Source organism: Panthera pardus, unplaced genomic scaffold (assembly GCF_024362965.1).
Source record: "Panthera pardus isolate Hobbes unplaced genomic scaffold, ASM2436296v1 HiC_scaffold_18, whole genome shotgun sequence".
Lineage (NCBI taxonomy): Eukaryota > Metazoa > Chordata > Mammalia > Carnivora > Felidae > Panthera > Panthera pardus.
Window position 1 is genome coordinate 12,615,837 of NW_026526743.1, and position 16,081 is coordinate 12,631,917.

At 57.0% G+C, this 16,081-nt stretch overlaps 1 protein-coding gene across 1 annotated transcript; it reads left to right on the plus strand.

Annotated features, from left to right (window-relative positions):
- Window positions 1–1,465: 1,465 nt before the first annotated feature.
- Window positions 1,466–15,697, plus strand: KCNN4 (potassium calcium-activated channel subfamily N member 4). Its single transcript, XM_019434491.2, has 9 exons — window positions 1,466–3,905; window positions 6,967–7,062; window positions 8,325–8,752; window positions 10,558–10,693; window positions 12,868–12,978; window positions 13,154–13,272; window positions 13,606–13,675; window positions 14,787–14,954; window positions 15,366–15,697. The coding sequence occupies exons 1-8, from the start codon at window positions 3,747–3,749 to the stop codon at window positions 14,949–14,951; spliced, it is 1,284 nt and encodes a 427-aa protein (XP_019290036.1). The 5' UTR covers window positions 1,466–3,746; the 3' UTR covers window positions 14,952–14,954; window positions 15,366–15,697.
- The last annotated feature ends 384 nt before the right edge of the window (window positions 15,698–16,081 follow it).

The following is a 16,081-nucleotide window of genomic DNA, read 5'->3' on the forward strand; positions in this document are numbered from 1 at the left end:
CTCCAGCCCTGCACCCCCTCCTCCCTCAGACCCAGGGTTCCAGGCCCCAGCCCCTCCTCCCTCAGACCCAGGAGTCCAGACCCCCAGTCCCCGCCTCCTTCAGACCCAGGAGTCCAGGCCCCCAGCCCCTCCTCCCTCAGACCCAGGAGTCCAGGCCCCCAGACCTCTCCTCCCCTCAAAGTCCCAATCAGCAGCCCCACCCCCTCCTCTGAGGTGGGCAACCTAGGCAGGGAGGTCCTCTGGTATTCCTCCTCCCTCTCTTTTACAGAGACCCCTCTCCCTCTCCACTCCCCCCTTCAGGGTTGGGACCGAGGGCTGAGTCACAGGAAGCTCTGGGGCCCTGAGTCACCCCCACCCCCCGGCTCAGCCCCTCCCTGGGCTGGAGGGAGCTGGCTCTGGAGCCGTGTGTCCTACCGACTGACCCCCACATCCCAGAACTTCCGTTCGGAGGCAAGTGCCTTTCCCACTGTGACCTCATTGTTGCCCACCCTGGCCTCTCCCGAGGCCAGCCTTTGCTCCGTTTTTCTGTCTGAGTTGGTCTCTTTGGAGACAAAACTTCTGTCTGCTCTAACTTCCACGTCTTGATCCCAGCTTCTGCTTTCCCCTCACCGCCACATCTCCTCTCTCCATCTCTTTGATTTTTTTTCAAATTCTCCCCTCTCCATCTGTCTCCCTCTCTTGGATTGTTCCCCCTACCCCATTAGTTTTCACTAAGGTCTGCACTGAGGCACGGCTGTGCAGGGGCCGGGGCTGGAGGTCTCGTTTCCATGGCCTCTGACCCGGGCAGCCGCGGCCTCTGCCTCTGGCCTCTTGGCCCTGAGTGGGCCTGGGTGGAACTAGAAAGGGCAAGGCTGTCCCCCAGCTGTGCTGGTGGATAGAGGAGACCAACCGAGGCAGAGACAAGCATGGAGAGGCCCAGAGGGAGAGGCAGAGCCAGAGACAGAGAGACAGAGAGAAAGCCAAAGGGAGGTCTGGAGGCAGGGAGACAGTGAGACAGAGAAACTGAGTCACAGACAGAGACAGAGAGACCTAGGGTCAGCAAGAGACAGGGACATGGAGAGAGAGCACAGACAGAGATGGAGACAGAGAGACAGTGACAGGAGACAGAATGAAAGAAACACCCGAGGGGCACGAAGAGGCTGAGAGACAGAGCCAGAGAGAGAGAAATGGAAACAGGCAAATGAACAGAGAGTCGGAGATACTTAGACTTGAGACAGAGCCCCAAGACATAGAGATGAAGGCATAGAGGAGAGAACAACAGAGACAGGGAAAGGCAGAGACCAAGGCAAGGCAGGACCTGGAGGCTCCCAGAGCAGGAGAGGCTGAGGGAGGGGCCCGAGGTGAGGCCTAGGAACCAGAGAGGGAGGACAAGAGGCGCAGAGAGACCCGGGCCAGGCCACAAGGGTGGCGGCTAGCGGGGGGGGGGGGGGGGGGGGGGGGGGGGGGGGGGGCGCCCGGGCTGCAGCCTCAGGAGTCCCCAGGGGCAGTGTTTTCTCCCCGCGGGCATGCGCATGGTGTCTGGGTGTGCCTGGGGGTGTCCCCATCACTCTCCCGCTGTGTTGCACCCCGAGGGGGGAATCACAAGTGTGCCCTGGAGCAGGCATGGCACCTGCACGAGCTGTGCTGTTGCCACCCGGTGTGTCCGTGTGTGCCGTTTGGCGTTGCTGGTGTGTCGCCAGACGTGTTTGTGCATGAGTGTCTCGATTCCCTGTGGCTGGTGGGGCCGTGTCTCTTCGTGACATATGACATGGGAGGGAGAGGGGTTCCATCTGCGAGATCCCTGCAGGTGCGGGCTGTGTCCCGGAGGTCAGCGTGTGCAAGGTGTGTGTCTCATGGTAGCGTGCCAGTGTCTCCTCGTGTGTGGCCGGAAGACGGTCCCGTCTGTGTCCAGATGCACACGTCCAGGTCCGTGTGTTATCTCGGTGCTGCTGCGTGTGGTGGCATTCTGCATCGTGGGTCACCCTAGGAGTCACCGTGCGTCACTCTGCTCGCATGTGCCGTTCTGTAACGTCGCTGTGCGTTGCGTCTCGTTATGGGGCTTGCGTGTGTCATGGTGAGCTGTCATTCAGAGATGCAACCCTGTGTGTCATGTCTAGGCGTGTCCATCGCGGGGGCCTCTCCTTTCCCCGCCATGAACACAGCCTGGGTGCCCGCGCGCAGAGCGTGCTGTTTGTGTGGCTGTGTATTCTGTTGCACTGGAGGGCGTCGCCCCGGTGGTGTGCATGCTGTCGTTGCGGGCCCGGGTGTTGGCCGGGCCAGTGGATCACATCTGCTGTTTTATTGCGACGCACGGTGTTTTGTGAAAGATGGTGCCGGGAAATACTGTGTCGGTGTGCTTTGTGTCATTCTGTGTCCGTGTAGGACTCTGTGTATGTTGTGTTTGTGTGTTGGTGTGGCCATGCGTGTTGGAGTGCATCATGCACCGGGCCGTGTGTGGGTGTAGTTCGGATGTGGCTTGTCAGTCAGAGGAGATACTGCATGCCCTACTCTGCGTGTTGCATTTAGGCGTCGTGGTCCGGGTAGACTGTGCCCCAGCTGCATGGGGCTCCCTCCCCCGTGGGGCACCGCTCTGGGTTCTGTCCTCCGTGATGCACCAAAATAGAGCAGGATGTCTTACTCTGGGCATGTGCTGTTTGGGGCTTTTTCTATGTGTCGCTGTGCAGTGTAGGTCTCTCCGTGGGTCCATTCATGTTGTTCTAACTACGCATCTGAATGGCATTGTGCCCCGGGGTATACTATGTGGCACAGTCAGTCTGTCTGTGCTGCAAATCATTCTGAGCCTCCGCGCCCGGGTCGCCAGGTGCTATGATGTGGATCGGTGTGCATTTCTCTCTGTGCTGGGGCTGGGGGACGGCCACAGGTGTGTCCCTAAACGTGGTGTGTCTGCACACATTGGGTGTCATTCCGCGGGTGTAGAATGTTTGGGACACTTACTAGCGCATTGTTTACATAGATGTGTTGAGTGTGGCATCTGGGTGTCACTGAGTCAATACATATTGTGTGTCTGTGGGAAAACTGGTATGTGTTATGCTAATGTAGCTGTGGCCGTGCACCGTGTGCAGGGGTCTGGGTGTGGCTATTTGTGTCGGAGAATGTTGCATCCGTTTTGATTGTCATGTTTGTGCCTGTGTGTGGACAATATTTGGGTGGTCACGTGCGACCCGGGCAGTGCCTGCCTTGCTGAGTGCCGGCGTGGGTCACACCGCATGTGTGGTGTCTGGGTGTGGCTGTGGGTTTCAGAGCTCATCGGGAGTTGTGAGTCACTCGGTGTAGGTTGTGTTGTGTGCCCATGTGTGTTAGGTTCCGTCTCCGGCCATGCCGTGTGTGAAGGTTCATCACCCCGCGTCTTGTGGTGTCTGGGTGGGGCTGAGTGAAGGTGTGTGTTACAGGGCGCAGACCGTTGTGTGTGACAAAACCTATTGTGTCCCAGAAGCATGTGTCTTTATCCACGTGGATGCACGCCTCTTCCTTGCTCTGCCCCGAGACACACCCCGGTCCCTCCTTAGACCGAGAAGGGAGGTTGGGGAGCCTCCCCTCTGCCCAAGGGCCACGCCAGTCCCTCCCCGCCCTGCCCAACCGTCACCACCCCCAGAGGGCACAGACTCCCTCCGTGCCTCAAAGCAAGAGCCCCAGAGCGAGGAGCAGAGCAGACTGAGGACCTGCAAGCCACAGTGGCTGCCCTTTGTGTGCTGCGAGGTGGGGGACCCTGGGCAGGAAGCTGGCTGAGCCCCAAGACCGCAGGGGCCATGGGCGGGGAGCTGGTGCCAGGCCTGGGGGCCCTACAGCGGCGAAAGCGGCTGCTGGAGCAGGAGAAGTGGCTGGCTGGCTGGGCACTGGCACTGGCGGGAACTGGCATCGGACTCATGGTGCTGCACGCGGAGATGCTATGGTTTGGAGGGTGCCCGGTGAGTGGAACTCTTATCCTGGGTCCTGGGAGGCTGGGGGCTGAGGGAGGAGGGGCTGGGGGGAGAGACTCCTGGGCCTGAAGGAGGAGGAGCGAGGAGACCTGGACCCCTGGGTCTGAGAGAGGAGCCGCTGAGGGTCTGGAGCCCTAAGTCTGAGGGAGGAGGGGTGAGGGGGTCTGTGCTTCTGGGTCTGAGGAGGCGGCGGAAGTCCCAGACTCCTGGGTGTGAGGGAGGAGGGGGCTGGGGGGCCGGACTCCTAGGGCCCAGGGGAGGTAAATGTTCAGGGCTCTCTCTGCAAAAGGAAGGGAAGAGGGGTCACAGTGTCTCAGTATTTGAAGGTTTGCAATTGGACAGCTGGAGGTCCAGGACCCCTGGAGGCCAGGGGGCGGCTGATCAGATCCTCCAGTCTCCCAAGAGCCCATTAGAGGAGAGATAGCCTCAGGGTCAGTGAAGGGAGGGTGGGGAGAAAAACGAACTTCTTCCAGTAGGCGGCGGCTCCTTGGTCCTTATCTAAAGTCTAACCTTTACCTAGTGGCTTGGCTGCAAAGGGCTGAGAGCCCAAGAAACTGGCTGGGGTGGGGGTGGGAAACAGAAAACCACCCCTGCCCCTCCGCATGTCTGTCATTCCCAACCTCCCCACAGTCTACCTGCTATTTAGTCTGAGACATAGTGGAGAAGTAGGTGTGCAGAAGCCTGGACTCGTAGGTCCCAGGGGAGGAGGCTGGGAACCCAAGCTTCTGGGTCTGAAGAACGAGGCTTAGAGCGCCTTTGTGGGAAGGGGGCCCGACCGAGGATAGTGTGAGTAGGAAGGAAAAGGACAGGTGGGGCCAGGACAGGTCTGAGCAGGCTCTGGGCGCATTCCAGCCCGGGTCTGGGCAGTGATGGGGCAGATGGAGGACAGGGGTCAGGATCCGTGGATTGAGGACAGAACAGAATTGCTTAACCGGAAAGGAGGGGTTGGAGAACTGTCTGGGGTAAGGGATGTGGAACTGGGCTGGCTGGGGGGGACTGACTTGAGGACCGGGTTGGGGTGATTCCTGGAGGAGGGAGGCTCAGGCTTGGATTTGGGGGCAGGGGAGGAGGGCAGTTCCGAAGGGATCAGGAGCCACATGCAGGGTGAGAGCAGGCTGGCTTCCTCTGGCCGGGCAGCTGAGGCCAGGGCAGCGGGGACAGAGGGGGTGGGGCCACCGAAGCCCATGCCAACAGGAAGCATGGCCAGAGCCTACCCGCCGCTCCCACGCTTCAGCACCCCGCCCAGCAGGGGAGGTGAGGACGTGAGCTCCACAGATGGGAAAGGACAGGGGGGTCTTTCCTACCCCACTCCCTCCCTCCACCTTCTCACCTCTCATTTCTTCCTTCCCTCTGCTGCCTGCCAGGCTGCTGCCTGTGGCAGTTGGACTCTGGAGAAGGTGCTGTGGCTTTCTGAGCCTCAGTCTCCCCATCTGTAGACTGGGGGTGAGGGTTCAGATACGTGGCCCTAAGGGTCCTCCTCAGCCCCCTTTCCACTTGTGCCTTGACAACATCCATCCCTGCCCCCCACCTCCATCTCAATCTTATGGGCTCATTTTGCAGGGCCCCGGACACCTGCTGGGGGAGGGAGGGGCTGGAGGAGAACAGGTGCAGGGAACAAGATGGAGATATGAGCAGGGGGAGGGGCGGAGAGAGGCACAGAGAGGCTGCCACTGAGCGACAGAGACGCAGAGAGACTGAGATACACAGAGAGACAAAGGCGGTAGGAGACAGAGACAGAGATGCGGTGAGAGACAGAAGTACAGTCACACAGAGAGACAGCGAGAGCTCCCCAAGTGAGCTGCACACAGGGAGATGGAAAGCCTGGCAGAAACAGAGGCCCTCAAACACAAACAGAGATAGAAGCAGAAGCATCCCCAGAGACTGAGTCAGGGATTTGGGGGAAGAGAAACCGGCAAAGTAGAGAGGGCCACCAGAGAAGTGGGGTGCTGTGTGGGCAGGGGGTGTGTCTACTGGAGTCTGAGACACACTGAAGAAAGAGACAAGGGAATTAGGGAGACTTAGCAGGATGAAGGGGTAGGGGAGGGCTAGGAACAACAGCACCATTGTTCTGGGAGGGGTGGGGGGGCAGGCCCCCTGGGGCGGGAAACTGGCCCTCTTCCCCTGCACAGAAGGTGGGGCCCTGGCCCCAGGGGAGCCAGCAGCCATCTGAGAGGGGAAGTAGGTGCTAAGCTCAGCGTGGGAGCCCAGGTGGTCCCCTCCCCACTAACAGCACTCCTCAGGTGGGGACCCCTCCCCACTCCTGCTATGGTATCCAGCAATCCCAGTCCCGCCTAAATCCCTCCTTCAAGAATTCTAGATCTCTCCAAGGTATTGCCACACAAAGAGAGGGGGGGGGGGGGAAATCTCTCCGTGGTTTCTGGAGGCCATGTGCTTCCGGCCAGATCTGCCCTGGGCTTAGAGCCAGGAGAGAGAGCAATGGGAAGGAGACGCAGGGGACAGGACTCAGTGGCCTTCCTCAGAGCTGGGGCTGGGGTCTCAGGGACCCAGTGCCCTGGATGGAGGGGGGTGCCATTTACCCCTTGGGTACTGAGAGATAATCTCTAGGCTCCTTGGGGGAACAGAGAAGACGGTAGAACCTTCTAGGGCAGGTTGCTTTCTAGGGCAGGACCAGCTGTGTGAGAAGGGAAGAGGGGGGAACTTCCTAAAGGCCAGGTGTGTGTTTCTAGACCCCACCCCCACCCCACACTTGAGGAACAGTTTTTTGATGGGGAGGGGGTTGGGGGAATTTAAAAGGGATTGCAAGGTCCCCCCTCAGGTGTGGGTCCTAGGAGAGTGGCTGAAGAGGAGGCTGTCGGGCTGGGAAGGAAAAGGGCACTCTCCCTGGGGACCCTATGATGGTTTTGAGAGTTCCCCCAAACCGAGACATCAGGTAGAACCAGGTTTTGGTGGGGGGAGGGGGGGGAAGGGGGGAGACAGGCAGGGGGATGGGCGGAGGAGGCCAGGAAATTGGGAACTGAGAAGGGATGGCATTGGGGAGGAAGGTAGAGGGGGCCTGGAATCTTACCCCATTTTCTATCCCTCCCAACAGTGGGCGCTCTACCTGTTCCTGGTTAAATGCATGATCAGCATTTCCACCTTCTTGCTTCTTTGTCTTATCGTGGTATTTCACGCCAAAGAGGTCCAGGTAGGGCGGGCCCCACCCCGGGGGCCCCTTCCTTGCTCCCCCCCAGCCCCCACCACACCCTGTCGGCTCACACTTTCCACACTCCTCCTCCTGGTCTGAGTAATGAGGTTTCTCCACCCTAAGATTTGTCCACAGCCTCACCCACCGAGATGAGAATAACCACAGACAGACAGACAGAGCCTCCTGGAGCAACCCAGTCCCGTGCTCCATTTGCAGCCCTGGGGTGCTGAGAACTCTCACCCCCAGACACCCCCACTCCAGGCCCAGCCCCCCCCCCCCCAGATCTCTGTCCTCCATCCTTGAGGCCCCACCATTCCAGGCTTTGTGCCTGAAGGTCCCTCCCTACTCCTGAGCTCCCCACCTCTCTGACAATTACCCTCTAGACCCGGTGGGGGGTGGGTGGGGTATCTTTCCACCCATCGCCCCCCTCCCATCTCATATCTCATCCAGACACTCAACTCTCCACCCCTCTCCCCTCATCCCACCCCCCACATCCCAGGATCCTGTTGCCTCTATCCCTTCCCCCTTTACCCTATAAAATGGGGGTTATTGGCCATATGTAATAATTCCCCCTGTGATGCCCACTCAGTAAAAAGTACGTATTATCATTAACAGCAGTCATTCAAAAGGTGAAATGGCCTCGATTTATAGCTCAGCTGTGCTGCTACACATGGGGGACCTGGGCCTCAGTTTCTGCATCTGTAAAATGGGCCTCATAATGCTTTCAATCTCACTGTGTTGTGAGCATTCCCTGAGTCATAACATGGAAAGGAGAGAGAGTAGTGCCTGCCACGTCCAAAGTGCCCTGTAAAATGTCACCTATAGCCATTGCTAATGGTGTGCGGTTTACAGTTAGTTACTACCCGTGTCCCCAGAAGCAGGAGGTGGAGAGGGCTCCGTGGATGTGAACTGTAAGCTCCAGGGAGGCAGGGGTTTCTGTTTTCCTCACCTGTATCTTCCATATATAGAACAATGTGGGGCACACAGAAAGTTCTGGAAGTGGGCTGAAACTGGGGGTGGGGGTGGGAAAAGGTGCAGAGACGCCCTCCTCAGATCCTGTCCCACTCCTTCCTCACCCTCCCCAGTCCCACCTGCCCGACCTGTGCTGCCTCCCTCCCCCCCTTCCCCCGCACCCAGGGCCCCGGCCCCGGCCCCGGTGGGCGCGTCTCCCTTATCTTCGGACGCAGGCAGACGCAGACAGGCAGGCGGCCTCTTGACCTTCGTGTGACCCCCTGCCTCCCCACTCTGTCCCCTCCCCGCAGTTGTTCATGACCGACAACGGGCTCCGGGACTGGCGCGTGGCGCTGACCGGGCGGCAGGCGGCGCAGATCGTGCTGGAGCTGGCCGTGTGCGCTCTGCACCCAGCGCCGGTGCGGGGTCCGCGGTGCGCTCAGGGTTTAGGGTCCCGGTCCGCGGCGACGCAGTCCTGGCCGGGCTTCCTGGATGAGGGGGAGGCGCTGCTGTCGCTGGCCATGCTGCTGCGCCTCTACCTGGTGCCCCGCGCCGTCCTCCTGCGCAGCGGCGTCTTGCTCAACGCGTCCTACCGCAGCATCGGCGCCCTCAACCAGGTCCGCTTCCGCCACTGGTTCGTGGCCAAGCTGTACATGAACACGCACCCCGGTCGCCTGCTGCTCTGCCTCACGCTTGGCCTCTGGCTCACCACCGCCTGGGTGCTGTCGGTGGCCGAGAGGTGAGGGTACTGGGGGTGGAGGGTCGGGGTACCTGGAGCATCCGAGGGAGCCGCTTACAGCCACAGCTTCCCTGGATGGCGGTACAGCTTGGGCCCCTTGGGGGCAAAGCGGAGGAGAAAGCTGTTTGTCCACACTCATCCACTGGGGTGGGAGGAACCAACTGACCACTTCCAGTCTCCCCAGACACACACAGGCCCTAGCAAGCCCTTCCCTTCCCACTCCCACACCTGCCCTGTCTCAGGTTTCCAGGCATCTATTCAGTCTCTGGCGCCTGGCCAAGGGTTGCCACTGCCCGGTTGGAGGTCAGTGACACCTCTTCCGAATTAGCACAGAGATGCTCTGTGGGCAGTCCCTGTGATCCTGGGACAGGGGGTGATTTGGGGCTGCTCTGGAAGGAAATTCCCTGCCGGGAATGGATACAGGATTCCAGGCTGCCTGCTGGACAGACTGGATGCTGGGCCCGTAGCCTTTCAGGGCCTCAGTTTCTCTCTCTTACAGATAAAGAAAGCGAAGGTAATCTTAGTCGGTGTTTCTTAAAGTGTGGTTCCCGGACCAGCAGCATCACCTGGGAACTTGCTGCAAATCCAAATTCTCAAGCCCTACCCAGACCTACCAAATTAAAACTCTGGTGGGTGGGGCCAAGCACTCTGTTTTAACAGGTGATTCTGATCCCTGCTCAAGTTTGGGAACCTCTGGTTCAGTACCTCTGGCAAAGGATTCTTGAAAAGAGGCAGGGAATGACAAGCACTGGCTTTAGATCCTTCCTCTCTGACCCTCTGTTCCTTCATCTGTAAAATGGGTGTCAAATCCCACCGTCTTTCAAGTCTCCCCAGCAATTCTAATCTTTCATGATTTTCAACTCCTTCATCTTGCAGAATCTGTTTTCCTCCCACCATGTTTCTCATTTGAAAAATGGGAGGGTGGGGAGGGGGTCAAATTTCTAAATCCCAAGACAGAAGTCCTCAAACTTGAATGTCCTTCTGGATGAAGGGAGTGGGAATTAACAGTGTAAATTCAGTCCCTGCCTCCAGAGAGTAGTGGCTGTGATGGGTCTAGGGGCATCATGAATGAAGCTTTCCCTGCTGACCCCGATGCAAGTGGTCTGTGGGCTTGAGTTAGACAAATCAGGATCTTCAATCCCTTCCATGGCTGGAACTAAATGTCTCCTTCCATGAAGTGAGGGGAAGGGAGGACAGGGTCCTGCCTTTTTAGTCTTGATGGGGCCACCCATAGGCCATACAACATCTTTGTAGACATTAGAAAAAGGGGCCCCTGGGGTGCCTGGCTGGCTCTATAGGTGGAGCATGGGACTCTTGATCTTGGGGTTGTGAGTTTGAGCCCCACATTAGTGTAGATTACCATAAATAGATAGATAGATAGATAGATAGATAGATAGAGAGATATAGATATGTAAATTTTTTTTCTTTCTTTAAGAAAAAGGCTCCCCTTCCTCCGGGTAGATGGGATCACTGTCAGGGTGGACAAGTGGACTTTGGGCTGGGTTTCTGCCCCCTCTCAACCCTCCAACAATACACTCTGAAAGCAGCAGTCCTGGTAACCTAGCTAAAACCAAACAGGCTTTGGAATTGGTTGGATCCAGGTTCAAATTCCATAGCCCAGAGTGGCTGAGCCTCTCTTGCCCAGCTCACACAGCAGAGAGGAAGCCGGGCAGGCTCTCCAAAGCCCAGAACTTACTGACTTTTTCTCTGTTTCTGGGAACTGTAGGTGTGTTGGGAAGGAGAGTATCAGACATCATGGAAACCCCTGGGGTGAGGTTTCAGAACTAACTCCTCTTTCCCCACAGGCAGGCTGTTAATGCCACCGGACACCTTTCGGACACACTGTGGCTGATCCCCATCACATTCCTGACCATTGGCTATGGGGACGTGGTGCCAGGCACCATGTGGGGCAAAATTGTCTGCCTCTGCACTGGAGTCATGGTGAGTACAGCCTCCTCAGGGACCCTACCCCTGTCCCAAATTGCTCATCCTCTGGGCCCCAAGAAATCATGGAGCCAACAAAGGCATTCAAGGACACTCCCGAGAAACTTGGGTGTCTGGACACCCACTGCCCCATTTCCTTACAAAACCCAGGAATCCATCCCATACGTCCTTGCTCTCTTTGGAACCTAGGACCCTAGGCTTCACCGTCCTCAAGAAAATAGGCCCCTGACTTCCCAGCCCTATTTCCTTCCGGAATCCAGGAATCCAGCCCTGAGCCTCATGAAGGCTCAGGCACCCTGCCCCTCATACCCCTACCCTCTCAACTGTCTAGGACACAGACACCTGATTTCCCAGTGCTAGGCTCCTCCAGGATTCAGGAACCCAGTCTCCAGCCTCCATTAAGGCTATAGATTCATCAAAAGCATGCCTGTAGGGTCAGGCTGCCTGGGTTCAAATCCTGTTTCTGCCACTTCAAAGCAGGGATCAAGCCTTATAATCTCCTAGTTTCTTCATCTATAAAATGAACATGCTGATATTAGCATATTCCTCATGGGGTTCCTGAGATTAAATTAATTAAACCACATAAAGGGTGTCAGACAGCACCGAGCACGTAGGAAACGTTCAGTATATGGGTTAGGGGGTGGGGGTGAGAGGGCTGTTATTTGTTAACTAGTCCCAAGCATCCAGCTGTCCCCACCCTAGCTCCTCTGTTCTCAAGGATGAGGCAAAGGGTCCCCAGAGCTAGCCTCCTCCTGAATCCTGACATCTACCAGCTTTCTTTCATAGACCCAGGCATCTAGTTCCCCCCACCTGGTCCCTAGCCCCATCCAGGACCCAACACTCAAGGCCTTGGCCTTCACCTCCTCATGAGATATGGCTCCTCCCACCCTCAGGGACTTGGGCTGCCAGCCCCCAGCCCTGATATTGTCTCAGAAAGGACATGCTGCATCTCCAAGCCCTGGGCCCACTGGTGATGGATGGGGTGATAGTTAAGTGTGATCCCCTCCCCAGGGGTGAGTCTTTGGGACCAGCAAAGAGGGGTAGAGGTTCAACCAAGGAAACACTCCCAAAAGGTCAGGAACCCTCAGGGCTGCCTGGGACCTCCTCCCTCATTTGACACAAGGAGAAACCTTGGTCAAGGAGAGACCTAGAAAGATCAGGCAATTTGCACTAGAGCTTACAGCCCAACTCCTGGCTGAGAGGTTCGCCAGCATAATGGAATAATCATAGCCAACTTTACTGAGCACATACTCTGTGCCAGTCTCTGCTCTGAACACTTTCCAGGTGTTAACTTAAGGAATCCACAGGGTCATACTGTGAGGGCGTGCCCATTTCACAGGAAGAAAGTGAGACACTGAGAGATCAAGGAACGTGCTCAGAGCTGGGCTTTGAATACAAGCAGTCGGGGAACCGATGTTTGCCAACAAGTAAATTGTTCAGAGGTTTTGTGAGCTGAGATACAGCTTGGGGAAGAGGAAGGCTCCAGAAGAAAATTTATTGTAAGGAAGCACAGCAGGTGCCACTGAGCAGCTGATGGGTCAGAGGCCTTGGGAGAAGGGAGAAGCCTACGGACCAAAGCGCTCAGGCAGCTGAGGCACAATGAGGCCAGGCTGAGTTGTCTGGAGGCAAAGCCTAGACCTTGAAAGGCTCTGAAAGCCAGGCTAAGAAGTTTGGGGCAGGGGGAGCCTAGATTAGGGTAAGGGGGCAGGGTCATAATTGTTAGATCTCCCTGAGGTCAAGGTCAGGAGAGGGGAGGCTGGAGATGGTCCAGGAGGGAAGGGACGTGGCCAGGAGTGGGCAGGAGCCACAGGGGTGGGAGGAGGTTGAGGGATACCCTCAGTGATCTGATTGTCAACTGGGTGAGAGCAATGGGGAGGCAGTGGTGGGGACTGCCCCTCGCCCAGAATCTCTCCTTCTCCAGTCACGCCCTTAACGAAAGAGGACGTTCTGGTGGTATGAATGCTACACACGAGTGGGACTCAGACATGTGACTTGTGATCCTAAGCTCTACCCCTCACAGCTGTGGGACTGTGGTTCTCCCTGGGCCCGCTCGCCTGTCAACTAGGGGTGGTCTTGCCTGCCTTCTGTGGCTGTTGTGAGGGTTCGAGGAGAGAGTTTGGTGGCACAGGAGCCCCAGAGGCCTCCTGTCATCGCGTCTGCTGTGCCCACAGGGGGTCTGCTGCACAGCCCTGCTGGTGGCCGTGGTGGCCCGGAAGCTGGAGTTTAATAAAGCAGAGAAGCACGTGCACAACTTCATGATGGACATCCAATATGCCAAAGAGGTGAGGATGGGCACATGGCACCCACAGCACACGCCTCCCTCAGACCCAGGAGTCCCTACCCATCTCCTCCTGCCCCAGCCTCCAACCCTCCCTTCCCTCAGACCAGGGAGTCCAGGCCCCAGCCCCTTTCCCAGAGCCCTAGGGGTGTCTCCGCTGACACCGTGCCCACCCTCAGATGAAGGAATCAGCTGCCCGAGTGCTGCAAGAGGCCTGGATGTTCTATAAACACACACGGAGGAAGGAGCGTGGAGCTGCCCGAAGGCACCAGCGCAGGCTGCTGGCTGCCATCAACAGGTGAGGGCCTCTCTGTGCACATCTCCTCCATTCTGCATAGTGTGTGTGAGCGAGCGTGAGTGCGTGCCCGGGTCAGGACACACATGTGCGGTCTCACCGATGTCCACCTAGACCTCATAGTGACTCTGATGATTCATCTTGCACGTCTCAGTGTCTGTGGGTCCGTGCCACTCCACACGTGGGTCAGGATACCTGGGTCTCTACCTGGAAGATGGGCTCACGGGTGCAGCTCTCTGGAAACCCTTCCCCACTGCTCCGTATCTCTGTGAGTCTCTTCTCCCCTTATCCATCCCTGAGCAAGGGTCACTTCTAACCTCGCACCTCTTCCCACAGGTTCCGCCAGGTGCGGCTGAAACACAGAAAGCTCCGGGAGCAAGTGAACTCCATGGTGGACATCTCCAAGGTACCAGGGCCCGGTGGGAGGGGTCTGGAAGAAAAGGGAGTTCGCGGCCACGGCACCGGTAGGGAAATCTGGTCCCGGCATACAGAACACCGGCAGGGGTCTGGCACACACACGCACTTGACAAAGGTTTGTGGTTGAGTGAATGATTCAGTAGTTTCTTAAACTCATGTAGGGGACAGATCCCTTTTAAACTTAAATCGTGTAAGAACTCCAGCATTTAGTTTTAAATCATTTTTATTGTCATGTTACATGTGGACAGATAACATTCCTTCTCTCTTAGACAACAATAAAACCAAAGCAAACATACGAGCCAAATTCAAACATACATGGCAAAACCAATAAAATGCAAATTAACACGGACACAGACCGATGCCATCATTTCAGGGAAGTCAGTCTCTGCTGTGATTGTAAAGAGGGGCCCAGGGCCACGGGTGCTTCTGCCCTGGGCACGCTGGCCTGGCCAAGGCAGACTCCACTTGCCATTCTTCTGCTGGGGCCACCTGATTCGGCCAGTGATTGGGGTGGTGATGTCACATCCCTTGGCTTGGCTCACAGCGCCTTTTGCTTATCCGGTGGCCTTTGCTTTTTCTCATTAGCCCGAGACAATTCAAACAGTGACCCTTGGTGCCAATGCCATGGTAAACACAGTCACAGATGCAGGCCCCTAAACTGCATGGCAGGTCTCAGTGAGGAGGTGGTGGCCTAGATCTGCCAGAATTGGCAGGTCATAATTTCTGCAGATTATCCGGCCAAAAAACATAGAATTCAAGAATTCTCATAGAAAGCTCACACACCCTCAAGGATGAAGCTGTGAATCCTCATCTGAGAAGGTAATGAAGAAGCTGCGTGCATTCTGAAGTCATTCATCAATTCCACAAATGTTTAGTGAGCACCTACCTTCTACGTACGAAGCCTTATTCTAGGTGCTGCCTTGGGCATGTCATTTTAACTGCTCTAGGCCTGTTTACGTAGCTGTAAAAATGGGAACGGAATTCTCACTCCCCGCGCTTTTAAAGAGTGTCTTAAACCATGTGGGGAAAGCGCTGAGCCAAGTAGCTGGGATAAGGGGAGTCTACCTCACCCACTGACACCGCTGACCCGCTCTGCCCAGATGCACATGATCCTGTGTGACCTGCAGCTGGGTCTGAGCAGCTCCCATCAGGCCCTGGAGAAGCGGATGGATGCACTGGCCCGGAAGCTGGACACCCTGACTGAGCTGCTTAGCAATGCCCTGGGGCCGCAGCAGCTTCCAGAACCAAGCCAGGAGGCCACGTAGCTGGTGAGGGGGCTGGACTCAGGCAGAACATTCTGGAGAAATGGTGCCTGTGGATAGCGCCCCATGGGGCTAAGGGGCAGGGGATGGTCTTGGGGACGAGGCTACCCTTTCTCTTCTGCTGTTTGGAAGACAGGACTCAAGTCCGGGGCTGGACTAGCAGGAAAGGAAGGAGATAGTCCTTCTCTTTGCTGACCCTCAATATCTCCTCCCTCTTTCTTTGCTTGGTCTGCCTGCCTGTCTCTGGGCATGCTCTCAGTCTCTGCGCAAATGCCCAGTCTCTTGGTGGCAGGTACACCCACCCTCTTCCTTCCTCCTCTGTCCACTGGTGTCTGTCTCCACCTCAGTGTCCCTGCTGTTGCTCTCCCTCTGGTTTCTGGCCTGCCTGTCTAGCCATGTCTCTATTTGTCTCCCCAGGACCCATGGAGGAAGAACCAAGCTACTTTCCCCAGGATTGAGGTCGAGGACATTGTCCCTGCTACTCCTGACCCAGCCCTACGAATAAAGCACCTCGAGTGCAAGGACCGAAGGGGGCCCCACCTTTGGATGGGCTCGCTCACGGATGGCTGCTGGAGGAGACACTGGCTCAAGGAGAAGGGCCGTGGCCACACACACACACGCCCACCCCCTACCCCCAACGGGAAAATGGTCACTACTACCCTACATACCCTCGACAAAACATCCTCACTATGCTGCTACGGATGACCTCCAGCTTTCAGTTAGAAAGGGAGGTGCCTGGGGGGGTGAGACTTCTGGGTCCCAGAGGAGGAGGGGACCGGGGGTGGGGGTGGGGGGCCCAGAGTCCAGGATCCTGGGATGCCTCAGTTACCGCTGGATAAGGGAGCTGAAGGAACCAGGCCTGAGGCTGAGAAGAAGCAGCGCCCTCTGGCGGGAGAGCAAGGAGAACACAGTTTTCCAGAGCTGCAGAGTATCTGGTGGGGAGAAGGCGGGTGGGGGGCACAACTCACCAGTCTCTGCTCTTAACTTTGTAATAAATGTTAAACAAAGCCAGAAGAAGTTGCTGTTTCTTTCTGAACGTATGTACACTCCCAACAGGCAGGTCATCCAGTGGAAGGCCCCTGTCTGGCCTGAACCTTAGTTTCCCTGTCTATAAAACAGACCCCTCCTCTAAG